At 55.0% G+C, this 11956-nt stretch overlaps 6 protein-coding genes across 6 annotated transcripts; all 6 read left to right on the top strand.

Annotated features, from left to right (window-relative positions):
- Positions 1–710: 710 nt before the first annotated feature.
- On the top strand, positions 711–1828 carry BU26DRAFT_186020 (uncharacterized protein). The gene is made up of 3 exons (XM_033820457.1): positions 711–1020; positions 1071–1216; positions 1267–1828. The coding sequence occupies exons 1-3, from the start codon at positions 902–904 to the stop codon at positions 1584–1586; spliced, it is 585 nt and encodes a 194-aa protein (XP_033676021.1). The 5' UTR covers positions 711–901; the 3' UTR covers positions 1587–1828.
- A 56-nt stretch (positions 1829–1884) lies between these two features.
- BU26DRAFT_525550 (uncharacterized protein) lies at positions 1885–2908 on the top strand. The gene has a single exon (XM_033830529.1). The coding sequence runs from the start codon at positions 2139–2141 to the stop codon at positions 2766–2768; it is 630 nt and encodes a 209-aa protein (XP_033676020.1). The 5' UTR covers positions 1885–2138; the 3' UTR covers positions 2769–2908.
- Positions 2909–3350: 442 nt separating this feature from the next.
- BU26DRAFT_525549 (homocitrate synthase) lies at positions 3351–5463 on the top strand. Its single transcript, XM_033830528.1, has 5 exons — positions 3351–3772; positions 3824–3888; positions 3949–4397; positions 4468–4611; positions 4663–5463. The coding sequence occupies exons 1-5, from the start codon at positions 3549–3551 to the stop codon at positions 5248–5250; spliced, it is 1470 nt and encodes a 489-aa protein (XP_033676019.1). The 5' UTR covers positions 3351–3548; the 3' UTR covers positions 5251–5463.
- Positions 5464–5634: 171 nt separating this feature from the next.
- Positions 5635–6884, top strand: BU26DRAFT_496950 (isopentenyl-diphosphate delta isomeras-like protein 1). The gene is made up of 3 exons (XM_033826272.1): positions 5635–5951; positions 6033–6371; positions 6420–6884. The coding sequence occupies exons 1-3, from the start codon at positions 5726–5728 to the stop codon at positions 6653–6655; spliced, it is 801 nt and encodes a 266-aa protein (XP_033676018.1). The 5' UTR covers positions 5635–5725; the 3' UTR covers positions 6656–6884.
- Positions 6885–8190: 1306 nt separating this feature from the next.
- Positions 8191–9467, top strand: BU26DRAFT_525547 (uncharacterized protein). The gene is made up of 2 exons (XM_033830527.1): positions 8191–8758; positions 8808–9467. The coding sequence occupies exons 1-2, from the start codon at positions 8379–8381 to the stop codon at positions 9244–9246; spliced, it is 819 nt and encodes a 272-aa protein (XP_033676017.1). The 5' UTR covers positions 8191–8378; the 3' UTR covers positions 9247–9467.
- Positions 9468–9690: 223 nt separating this feature from the next.
- On the top strand, positions 9691–11713 carry BU26DRAFT_185949 (uncharacterized protein). Its single transcript, XM_033820456.1, has 2 exons — positions 9691–9774; positions 9957–11713. Exon 2 carries the CDS (start codon positions 10111–10113, stop codon positions 11314–11316), a length of 1206 nt encoding a protein of 401 aa, XP_033676016.1. The 5' UTR covers positions 9691–9774; positions 9957–10110; the 3' UTR covers positions 11317–11713.
- Positions 11714–11956: the final 243 nt, after the last annotated feature.

The following is an 11956-nucleotide window of genomic DNA, read 5'->3' as shown; positions in this document are numbered from 1 at the left end:
AGCAAGCGGAAACAGTGAGCGGGCGACGACTGTTGTAAAGCTGCCAGGAAGTCGTCATCCTTTCCGGCGTGAGCGGAGCGAAGTCACGGACGAATCAGGTACCGAGGCTGCGCTAGTCCATCCGAAGCCATCCCACCGCACCTGGCGCCATACTCCAGACATCATCGCCACCATATATATGTGAACAAAATTCGGAAGCAAAACAGATCCGCCGCGAACATGACCATCTCAGAAGCATTGTGCGTCTCTCCGGCGCTCACCGGCGCTCACCGGCAGCATCCCTGGAGTGCAGATACCCAAGCCAAACCCTTCCTTCACGTTGCTGCCAATTCGTGGGAATTGTCTTCTATTCAAGGCCCCTAAGTGTCCTTCGGAAAGTTCCATCGCTTGCTAGGGCTTCGTTTTCTGCTTGCCAGGCTGCGTTATCATCCCCCCCTAGAAAGTCCAGTCCAGATTCCCACTGCTTCCGGTCAATGCATCACCGAACCATAACGAACTCCATCTTCGGAAGCCAATAGCCATTGATATGGCTCGGAAACACTCATCTCGTTCTGGTGTATACAAGCTCATTCCAGTCTCCCTTGGACCCAGACGCGCTTCACACGCGCTTAATTCTGGAATCACGGCGAGGAATGCGCTCGACTCGCACAATAAGAGCACCGCTCCCTCAGAGTCTCGTTCCTCACTCTCATTTTGTCTCTCTTTTGCTTTCGTCTGCTTACTAACCCCATCGTTCACGGCTCACACTTGTCCAGTCATTACAAACCTGCTCTTGTCCACTCGTTGACTCTGCACGTTATCTGCTTTTTGCTCCCTTGTTTTACTCTCGTCTTTGCTTATCCACTTGTATCAATCAATTTCGATCCGCTACCCACTGACACGCTCGTTTCGATCCCCAACTATGAAGAACGCCATCGGCTACTTCATAGCCGGGGCGGCTTTGCTCCCCGAGCTTGCTCTGGCGCAAAAAATTATCCCAACTGTCCTTCCTACTTATTGGAGCTACAAGGGATGCTACAGGTTTGGAACTCATTTCACCTCCCAGACAACCCTAGCTGACGTGCTAATAGCGATTACGACTGGAATCTACCCGGAGATCGCGCTCTGACGTTCCTCGGTCCCATGAAGAATCCGAACAGCGGCTGGTACTGCACCACCTACTGCCAGGGTTTGAACTTGAACTACACATACGCTGGCACAAACGACAATCAGTGCTGTACGTTGATGCGTTGCGAGAGGTTGATTGTTAGCTTACTTCTTGTACAGGGTGTGACACGGCCATCAACAAGAACGGCACTACGACTTACGGCCAAGTGATGCCTAGCACCGACTGTACTGGTAATGGTACCCTGGTTACGAAAGGTTGTCGTGGGAATACAACGGAAGCGTGCGGCTCCCAGAGGAGCGCAACCACGCCAGTTCGGCTCTCCATTTATGAATACAAGCCGGTAAGTGATTTCATATATGCCTGTGTGCTCATGCTCTATGCTTTGCTTTATTTTTTTTTGTTCCATTTGGTCCGCTTGGGATGTTGGAAAGACTGTCAAGAGTGGAGGAGGACGAAGGGATCTCCCGGAAGCATCTGACAGAATGGTATTCTCGGGGGCCACGCGCGGCGGCTGGGAAGGACGGGTATTGGAGGAGCAAGGCAAAGAGAGTATGGTGGCTTGCGCAGCAGATGGTGTGCTTTGTCACGGGTGCGATGTTGGGGATGCTGGGGCTTGATGAGAGGTCCGCCAGGGTTTCGAGGAGAAGAAGCCCTGTCAACCGCATACATACCTCGGAGGAAACCGCAATACTATAATACCACTGCACAGCCGTACTCTGACTTCCGCAATGGCACTGATCTGAACTGTATTCCTAAGCTGCAGGATCATCCTAACAGGGCAGCTGCACGGGGATTGGTAACATCAAGACACCTCGCAGCCATCGACGGCAGAACGACGTAAGACCGCAGCCCCGTGACCACGTATCTGCGCGTCGGCCCAGCGCGCCCTGCCATTGACTTTCTAGTTGCTTATAAATGCAACGCGTGCCCTCACCTTTATTATCTGGTGATTCAATGATACTGAGCGTTTCAATCAGCGCTTCTACAGTAACCTCAATCTGAGAAACTTCGGCAACAGTGAACGACGCCAATGGCTCAGACCAATCGACCAGACAGCATCTCAGGCGGCTGCCTCTGCGGCGCGATACGCTTCACAGTAAACTTCCCCAACGAATCCGACTGGCCACCCAAAGGCGTATGTTCTTCCCCTTCTCGTTGCCGCATCTCCACTGCTAACTCCGCAATATACGAGAAGAACGGCGTCTGCCAATGCACCATGTGCCGTAAACACGGCGGCTCGCTCCTCCCGCAAAACTGCTCCTTCCCACTCTCCCACATCTCCCCACCACTCTCCTCAAACCCCACCTACAAAACCTACGCGTCCGGCCCGCACACCGAGCGCGGCTTCTGCAGCACTTGCGGCAGCGCGCTAACCTTCAACGACAAGCGTGACGATGCCCTCGAGATCAACCTCGGCGCCTTCGACGAGGATGTGCTGTGCGGGAAGCGCGATGAGGCAAATGCCTGGGAGGACGAGTATGGAAGGCATGTGCCTAGGACTGGGGGCTGGGGGCATGAGCTGGCATTCCCGCAGTATCATATTTTCGCGGAGAATGAGGTACCCGGGGTTACGGATGGGTTTGAGGGCGTGAAGTATTTGATGGATAGGAAGGATGCGAAGGGGTTTAAGGGGAAGGCGAGGGAGTTGAGGAGGGCGTGAGGGACGAGGAGTCAGACCAGGTGTGGGTCGATTTGAGGGGCGTTTGGCGTGCTTTAGGGTGAGGAGACTGATGCGCACTTCCTGCGGTCGAAACTCGGGAGGACCGTACAGCTCGAAAGATGACTCTTATTGCGAGAAAAATCCATACTGAATTCCTGGGGTCATGATAGGATTTATAGCTTGCCACCAAGAAGGAATATGGCCTCTAAGGCTGTCTTCCTACCCTAAGTTCGCGTTCAACGCGTATTTTTCACGGCGATAGCTTTCAATTGACCTTGACGACATCTCTTTGAGTCACAGAGCGGTATGCTGTGATCATATGCAAACAGGAAGGGCGTGTTCCACAGTCCAGGATCAATTCAGATGCTGCATGACGCCAACTCCACAAAACCCTCTCGGAAGCAGGGCCGCAGACTCTGCAGCTTGCGGGCGGTGAACGGGTTCTGCCGAACTTCATCAATTCGCAAATTGTCATTTGACAGAGCTGTCGCTGCGGAGAAGCCAGATAGACTTCTCCGGACAGGGCGTGCATGACGCTCCAGGGCTTGCAGCGCTCGCGTGAGAAAACCTTTCGCAAGCCAGCCATTTCCCCGCCTTCCACAATCGCGCGGACCGCTGAGTGGCCCCTGCCGCCCTTCAAGCCGATCGCGGCGCGCTTTCATCATCGTAAAACCAGCCCAGAAGAATTTTGTGACCTTGACTCACCAGAGAACTCTTCAAATACGCCGTCACCCCCACCAAAGTTTTTGCTTCCCCATCCCTACTTCCCAACTGCGAAAAATGTGTCCTCCGGTCGAAAACGCGCCTGTCAATGGCACTCAGACGAACGGGCACACCAACGGCACTGTGAACGGCAGCCATCCAGGGTTTTCTGGCATTTCGACTCCGCATAACCCGCATCCGCACAAGTCGTCACCGTACCACCCTGTGGGCGACTTCTTGTCAAATGTCTCCCGCTTTAAGATTATCGAGTCGACACTAAGGGAGGGCGAACAATTCGCCAAGTGGGTCCTACTTTGTCCACGGCTATTGTGCGTTCGCTAACAGCGCTCCAGCGCCTACTTCGACCTGGACGCCAAAATCAAGATAGCCAAGGCATTGGACGAGTTTGGTGTAGACTGTATGTCTCCATGCTGCATTAAGCCGCACCAATTGCATATGCTGACCGCTCTTTGACCAGACATCGAACTTACGAGCCCCGCTGCGTCCGAGCAATCGCGCCGCGACTGCGAAGCCATCTGCAAACTCGGCCTCAAGGCCAAGATCCTCACTCACGTGCGATGCCACCTCGAAGATGCCAAAATTGCAGTGGAGACAGGTGTGGACGGATTGGACGTGGTCATCGGGACGTCGTCTTATCTTAGAGAGCACAGTCATGGCAAAGACATGACTTACATCAAGAATACCGCTCTTGAGGTCATTGAGTTTGTAAAGAGCAAGGGCAAGGAAATCCGGTTTAGCTCAGAAGATTCGTTCCGATCAGACCTCGTTGATCTGCTGTCCATCTACAGCGCCGTGGATAAGGTTGGTGTAAACCGTGTGGGTATCGCAGATACGGTGGGCTGCGCGTCTCCTAGACAAGTATATGATCTTGTCCGCACACTGAGGGGTGTGGTTTCGTGTGATATTGTAAGTCTCCGAAGCTATGAAACTTCTGTCCGCAAAAACGGGAATTGGAAACAAAGCTAACGATTTCTAGGAAACGCACTTCCACAACGACAGCGGGTGTGCGATTGCCAACGCCTACTGCGCACTTGAGGCAGGTGCTACGCATGTCGACACCTCCGTTCTGGGTATTGGCGAGAGGAACGGCATTACACCCCTTGGGGGCCTGATGGCCCGCGTACGTGGAAATCCACCAATGCATTAGCTCACTCAGGCTGACCCGATCCAGATGATCGTAGCCGACCGCGACTACGTGCTCAGCAAGTACAACGTCAAGAAGCTCAAGGAAGTCGAGGAGCTCGTGGCAGACCTGGTCGAGGTGAACATTCCGTTCAACAACTACATCACCGGTTTCTGCGCTTTCACCCACAAGGCCGGTATCCATGCTAAAGCTATCCTTAATAACCCATCCACCTACGAGATCATTTCCCCGGCCGATTTCGGCATGTCTCGATACGTGCACTTCGCCAGCAGGCTCACTGGCTGGAACGCTATCAAGAGCCGTGCTGATCAGCTTGGTCTCAACATGACCGACGCGCAGTACAAGCAATGCACCGCCAAAGTCAAGGCCATGGCGGATGTGAAGAAGATCACGCTCGACGATACAGACGATATCATCCGAAGATTCCACCACAACATCAACAACGAGGAGGAGAAGCCTCTGTTGCCAAATTTGACCGAGGAGGAGCACGCCAAGTTTCTGCAGGCAGAGCAGGAGCTCAACGGCGAGAAGGAGAAGCGCCAGCTCGACGCCACCGCTGATGCCGAGGCTGCGGTGCCTGCCGCTAAGAAGACGAAGACAGTAGCTGTGTCATAGGGTTGAGCATCAACGCATTTGGGTACTTGGAGTTCTGTGCTTTGCTTTCATTCGGATTTTAGGCATATGCATTCCGGCCACGGAAAAGTTCCTCTGTTTGATACCTCACCTCGCTGATGTCTGTGCAGCCTGGTATAGTTGGGTATATAGAACGCGCCATTGTGAACATACACGAAGAGCCAAAGGAAATAAATACTATTCATGATATCTCCAAATCTGCTGGGACTATTCTTCGATTAGCGTGGTGTTGGATAATTCCGGTAGCTTCGCATAAACGATGCATGTACCTGCTGGCCTGAGACCGGACTGGCACGTGACCCCGCGCGCCACTCCGTTCCAGGGGTCTCGATCTGCAAGGTCCCTTTTTGATAGCGCTTTGTTTGGTCAATTGCCGCTTCTAACCCCAACAACCCACCTATTTCTCCTCCACCACCTCACATTTCGCACCTGCTCTCTTCAATTCCAGTACGCAGTCATGAGTACTACCCTCACTGTCACGCAGGCGCCCGCAATTACTGCGGAAAACGTCTTGCGCCTCTTCCCCGAAGTCAACACCACCCTCATTGGGGCCTCGCACAATTCCGCCACCGCCGACGACTCGCTGGAGGGCTACGATGAGGAGCAGATACGGTTGATGGACGAGGTGTGCATCGTCCTGGATGAGAATGACATACCCATCGGGAGCGCGAGCAAGAAAGTTTGTGAGTCGGGGCGGGGGTAAATGCAGCTCGCCTTGAAGCATGGCTGCGTTCTTCTGATAATATCTGCTAACGCCATTGTAGGCCATCTCATGGAGAACATTGACCAAGGGTTGCTCCATCGCGCTTTCTCCGTCTTCCTCTTCGACTCCCAGAACCGGCTGCTTCTCCAGCAGCGCGCCACGGAGAAGATCACTTTCCCCGACATGTGGACGAACACCTGCTGCTCGCATCCCCTCGGCATACCAGGAGAGACCGGTGTAGGTCTGGAGGCGTCGGTGCAGGGAGTGCGACGCGCGGCGCAGCGGAAGCTGGACCATGAACTGGGCATCCAGGCTGCGCAGGTGCCTCTCGACAAGTTCCGGTTCCTCACGAGGATACACTACAAGTCTGCGAGCGATGGAAAATGGGGAGAGCATGAGAGTGGGTGAGCCGGAACTGTAGCGTGAAAATGGGGCTAACGTGTCGTAGTTGACTACATCCTCTTCATCAAGGCCGACGTCGACCTCAACGTCAATCCCAATGAGGTCCGGGATAGCCGCTACGTTTCGCAGGACGACCTCAAGGCAATGTTCAAGGATACGTCGCTCAAGTTCACTCCGTGGTTCAAGCTCATCTGCGAGGGCATGCTCTTCGAGTGGTGGGACCATCTAGACTCTGGTCTGGAGAAGTACATGGGGGAGAAGGAGATCCGGCGGATGCTGTAGCCGCTATTCGGCCTATGATTTAAAGAGTAAAGAGATGAGCGCACCCTCTTGTTTCATATGGATTTACCATCGCGGCTCTCGGAGCGGGTACACGAGAGCATCGCGATTCCATTGGTCTGGACAGAGCCCCGATTGCAACGCACTATGCATGCACACATAATCAAGTTTTCGAAGATAGATACCATGCCGCGATCTAATACACCCATCGATCAATTCGCTGCTCCCCACGTGGCTAGTCATGAACTGCAGTGGCTCTATCAAAGCATGCATGAACCTCGCCGTTCTCCTATCATTATGCTGTGGTGACCTACCATCGCCTTTGACGTGGCAGGCGATCACTGCAACCCCGCAGAACAGCCGTTTGCAGTCAATTGTCGTGAGACGAGGTCCTCTTGGGCCCAATCGCAAACTTCGTTGCGGAAGCATTCCGATTAGCGTCAGCAATTGCCCGAGCTCTGGCCTGGCAAGTGTGAGGCGCTGCTGGGAGACCCTGCCCGATCAATTGTCAGCTAGCCGTATCAGGCAAGTACTGCCGAGCACAGGCGATCCGTATCCGCCCACCCCACACTTTCTGACCAACGCCGCGTGCTCCTCTGTGAGACTCCGCTCTGGACACGAGCGCTGCCGTCGTTCGCCGTCCAGCTTGTCATCGTTTATGCGTGTCTCTGTTCAGCTACCTCAGCATTTGGACCCCTTGTGAAGCCGCAATGTGGCAGTGACATCAAGCCGCCAGGATCCGAGGACGACGCTGAGATGCAGTGACAGGTTGTCACCAGTGAATGTGTAGCAAGCTAATTGTCTGGGTCAGGGCCCGCCGTTAGCATGGCCTCCACCTCTGTCGGGAGGCGTTACGGCCGGGACAAGGGTTGGGGCGGAGGATATATCAGTCACGGCTCCCCGTCTTGAGTCTTTCAAGGAACCATCCAGCATCTCCTTGCGAAACGCTATCTTCTCCAGTCGTCCCATTGCACCAACCGCTTCTCTATCTTTCTCTACCCCCACGACGCACTGTTCCGCTGCAGCCGGCTAGACCGACAATCCTTCATTGTCCTCTCCACCTCACTGCATTGGAATAAGCCAAGACATTGTACAAAGTCCTATCACTGGGTCTTGTGACAAGCCTCGCCTACAGAAAAAGCAAGGACCGACGCTTCCCGCAGCCATACATTTACATCCACAACTCTCTCCCCGCACGAAGCTGCACTTCGATAACACCTCGAGCGCATTGCCAATCCCAGGAAGCCGCATTGATCCCACACCCCGAACGCAGCCTCCTCACTCAAGGGCAGCTTACATAGCTCTCTCCTATTGATGTCGGTTGATATCCGTCAAGCATTCACTTCATTACGATTTCCCGCTCGAGTCGAAACTGTCTCGAGATCGCAGCTTTCAAGAGTCCACACGGGAGATAGTAATCGTCCCGAGGATACTTGAACATTGATCCCGTTGCAAAAGGTATACTATAGCAGGCAATCGAGGCCACGAATCCTGCTCCACCCGGCTGCCATCTTCGACAATCAGACTAATTGCAGTCCAGCAGTGTGATTTGAACTGAAGGCTTCCTCTACAGATACCCGGTTCAAGTGACATACACCCACGGCGACTGGGCCTCGTCTCACAACAACACCTTCACGCTGGCTTATTACACGGCTGTCCCTATCACCAAGAGAAGCGGCAGATCCCACATCAATACTAGTAGTAAACCTCGAGCGACACCGCAATCATGGCGAAAACCATTGCCCCCGTCGCCGTCACTTTGGTCGAGTCGAAATCATCCTTGAAGTCTGCTAACGTTCAGGTCAATGATGTTCCCACCAGTTTCAGACTCCTGCAGCAGAAGCCCACTGTGTCCGTGGTCCCTCCCCCAACTGATGGCGTCCGCATTGTCACAGCTGCGGAGTACAAGGAGGCGGCTGCCTGCCTGGCCGAGGCTTTTGCTGAGGATGATGTAGCTCGCTACTTCATTGATGTGCCTGATCGTGCGCATTGGACCGAGGAGGAGAAGTGGGATCTCCATGTCGAGATTCTCGAGTATGTCACCTATGCTCACATCTTGAAGGGGCTTGTGACTACGATCGGGGACTTTGACGCGGTTGCGCTGTGGTAGGTCTTCCGAGCCAGACCTGATGCCGGTATATACTGATAGGTACAGGATGCCGCCAGGCAAGAACATGGACGACTTCCTGACCATCCTCCGCTCCGGTATGTGGCGTCTCAATTACAGACTGTCGGCCGAGGGCAAGCGTCGTTTCTTCAACGAGTTCCTCCCGCTCCTCCACGACACCAAGCACGCTACGCTCGGCGACCGCGACGACGACAGCTGGTACCTCGTCTACATCGGTACGAAGCCGAGTGGGCGCGGGAAGGGATACGCGCGCAAGCTAATCGAGCATGTGACCAAGCAGGCGGACCGCGAGGGTAGGGCAGTCTATCTCGAGTCTAGCAACGAGAAGAATCCGCCCATCTATCGCCGGTTCGGCTTCGAGGACCGTCGCACGATTCACCTGCAGCGTGCGGAGAAGAACGTGCAGCTGGACATCATGGTCAGGGAGCCGGCTGCGCAGGAGAAGAAGCTTGGGAGGAAGCCGTAGTCTGGAAGGAGGCCAGTGCCCGCTAGAGAGCCTAAGAGCGCCGCTTCAACAGGATAGCTCTTGATGAATAGTGTTGGCCATGGAAGGCCCCCAGGAGGGATATACAGGATTTCTTCAACAGAGATCAGAGGCTGTTTGACGCTTCCCTTGACTTTGTAACTCCGCTCTTTCAATGCTATATCAGTATCCAGGAATGAGGGATCCATATATCAGAATTGTCCCCCGCAACGTTGCCGTGCATGCCCGGGTCGTTCTAGCAGAAACAGGGGTCTGGCGATCGACGAAACGGTCGTGGCCAACTGCGACTCTAATACTGCTTCACGTCCGGTGGATTGCAGGACGCGTCAAATAGCCGGCCGTCGCACCTTCCGGTGTCTGAAGACCTCGGGCTCCCTCCCCGTTCTTTTGGTAAAAGCGATGGACACAGGCAGTGATAAGAGGGCGTGAGGTGATAAGGGGATTTGGCGACTAAATTGAATGGAGGTGGCTCAGCGCGCACAGGGCCAGGAGCTGAAGATTGCGGTGTGGGTATGTCGTGCACCAACGCCGCACCTGGGCATGAAACGCTGTCGTCTCCAGATCGCATCCCCTTTGCAAACTTTGCTCACTCTTTCGCATCCATCTTCTCCGCCCGCTCTCTCGCCCACTCCGTTCTATTTGTCCGCCGTCACTTCTCGCCGCAGCGTTCCCTTCGTCTAATCGATAACCAGTCCCCGCCAATCTCACCCCGCAAGCCTCCGAACGCGTCAGGGACCTCCTCCCCCGTGTCAGGCTGCCAGCACATCAACCCGCGCAAAATTTGCACCTTCTGCCCACCCACGTATCACCACCGGCGCCTGTCGCTGCCTCCGTCCATCCCTCACGATGCCTCTGCAGCGACGTTACTCGGTCACCGGGCAGACGCCGCCAGACGATGTGGGAGCCATGAAGCCGCACTCGTCGCCAAAACTCCAGGCGCTGGACACGAGCGTGCAGACGACCAGCTGCGGCCTCTGCGAAGGCGGGGGCGACGCTGCTAAGACGGGCACTGCTTCCTCGGTCGACGACGCTGCGGGTGAAGGCGGAGGGGACCGCGGCCGCAGAATGGCTCACCACACCGCAGTCCGGACGTCGTCCAAACGATCCGCAACGCAACTGCCCTCGCCCAACACGCCGTCTTCGCATGAGCTGCCCACCAAGATCGCCCGCTTAGGCCTCGAGCACGATGACATGGAGGTGGATGAGGGCTGTCTCACGGACCCGTTTCCTGAGGACAGCGACTGGCCTCATTCCTCCTTCGACGACAGCTCCTCGGCGTCTGCACCGCCCTCGCCCGTCTGGGCTCCCTCGAGCCTGCCCGATGAGCCCATGGTAGAGCCGTTGGAGCTGGAGGGACTAGATGAAATGGTCGTGGAGGACCTCGCGCTGTCACCAGAACCCACGACCGACGACTACTTGCCCACCACGCTCCTCACGCTCCCGCCCGAGCTACGCCACCAGATCTACCGCCACCTGCCCGACCTCGTCCTCCCGTACCCGCTCATATACTGCCTCTCGACCTTTGCAAACAACATGCAGCACCCGCTAGCCTCCGTCTCGCGCCTCATCCGCTCCGAAGCCCTCGCCATCTTCTACAGCTACAACACTTGGATCATCAAGCTTGAGTTCAAGATGATGTATGAAGCCTTCCAGGACTGGATCATCAGGCTCGGCGAGGGAGCCGGCTTGCTCCGGCTGGTCACAATCGCAGTTAGGGGCCGGTTGTTCAAGCCCAAGACGAGCCATGCTAGCAGCATCAACATCAATGGGCAAATCCTGCAGATTCCTGGATTGCCGGGTGCCGTGCCTGTTGAGGAATATCACCCCCCAGATGGTGATGCAAGCTTCAACATTGATCTGAGCGAGAAATACCCGGGCGGGAAGGTCGAGCTCGTGCGCAATGACGGGACGAAAGGGGCGGGAGAGGATGCGAGGAAGTTCCTTGCGAAGATGGTCGAGGGTCTCTGGGAAAAGAGAAGGACGGGCACGCTGAATGGGCAAGACTGGGTGAATATGGTGGATGCCTTTCTCGCCTTCACCGGGTGGTGGTGATGCTCAGCTGTCACGCCCACCCATCACAACAAAATCTCCAGATGCGGGTCCAATTTGTATTGTAGGATGTCCAAGGGCTAAGTCTGCGTTTCGGATACTGGTTCACGTAATGCTGCATTTCTTGCAAGGCGTTACTGGAAGAGAAAGGGAAGCATGTCTGGTAATTGTTTCATTTGCGTTAGGCTATCACAGCTTGGAGTCTTGCATTTCTGGTGCAGGTCGGACGGCATGGCATGGCATGGTAATACGTTTTCTCATGGTTATGGTTTATATACCCCTTTCCCACTTCACTCCTCCGTTCGGCGTGTGACACTTTTTTTTCACTCTCATCAAGCTCTCTCTCACCATCTTTCCCTATAAGCTGCTGTATGCGAGTCCGAGGTCTCGCGGCTTGCTAGTTCTACGGACGGTTCGCCGATGCAGATCTCTACCAGGATGTTTCGAAGCCGCCTTGCAAAGCCGTGGAGAACTCCGCACCCAACGCTCCCCGCACTTCTCTAATCTTGGCATTAAACGCTCTTCCGCGCATCTTCTCCACTTCACGTCCGATTCCGCTTGCATCTGCGCTCTTCAAGTGGTGGAATTATCCCCTAGCTTCTCTGCTCAGAGTCTTCCAGTTGGCTGACGTCATCGTCTTGAG

Source organism: Trematosphaeria pertusa (genome assembly GCF_010094035.1).
Source record: "Trematosphaeria pertusa strain CBS 122368 unplaced genomic scaffold BU26scaffold_26, whole genome shotgun sequence".
In the NCBI taxonomy this organism is placed as follows: Eukaryota; Fungi; Ascomycota; class Dothideomycetes; order Pleosporales; family Trematosphaeriaceae; genus Trematosphaeria; species Trematosphaeria pertusa.
The sequence above is the reverse complement of the archived record's forward strand: the minus strand, read 5'-3'. Positions and strand labels throughout refer to the sequence as shown.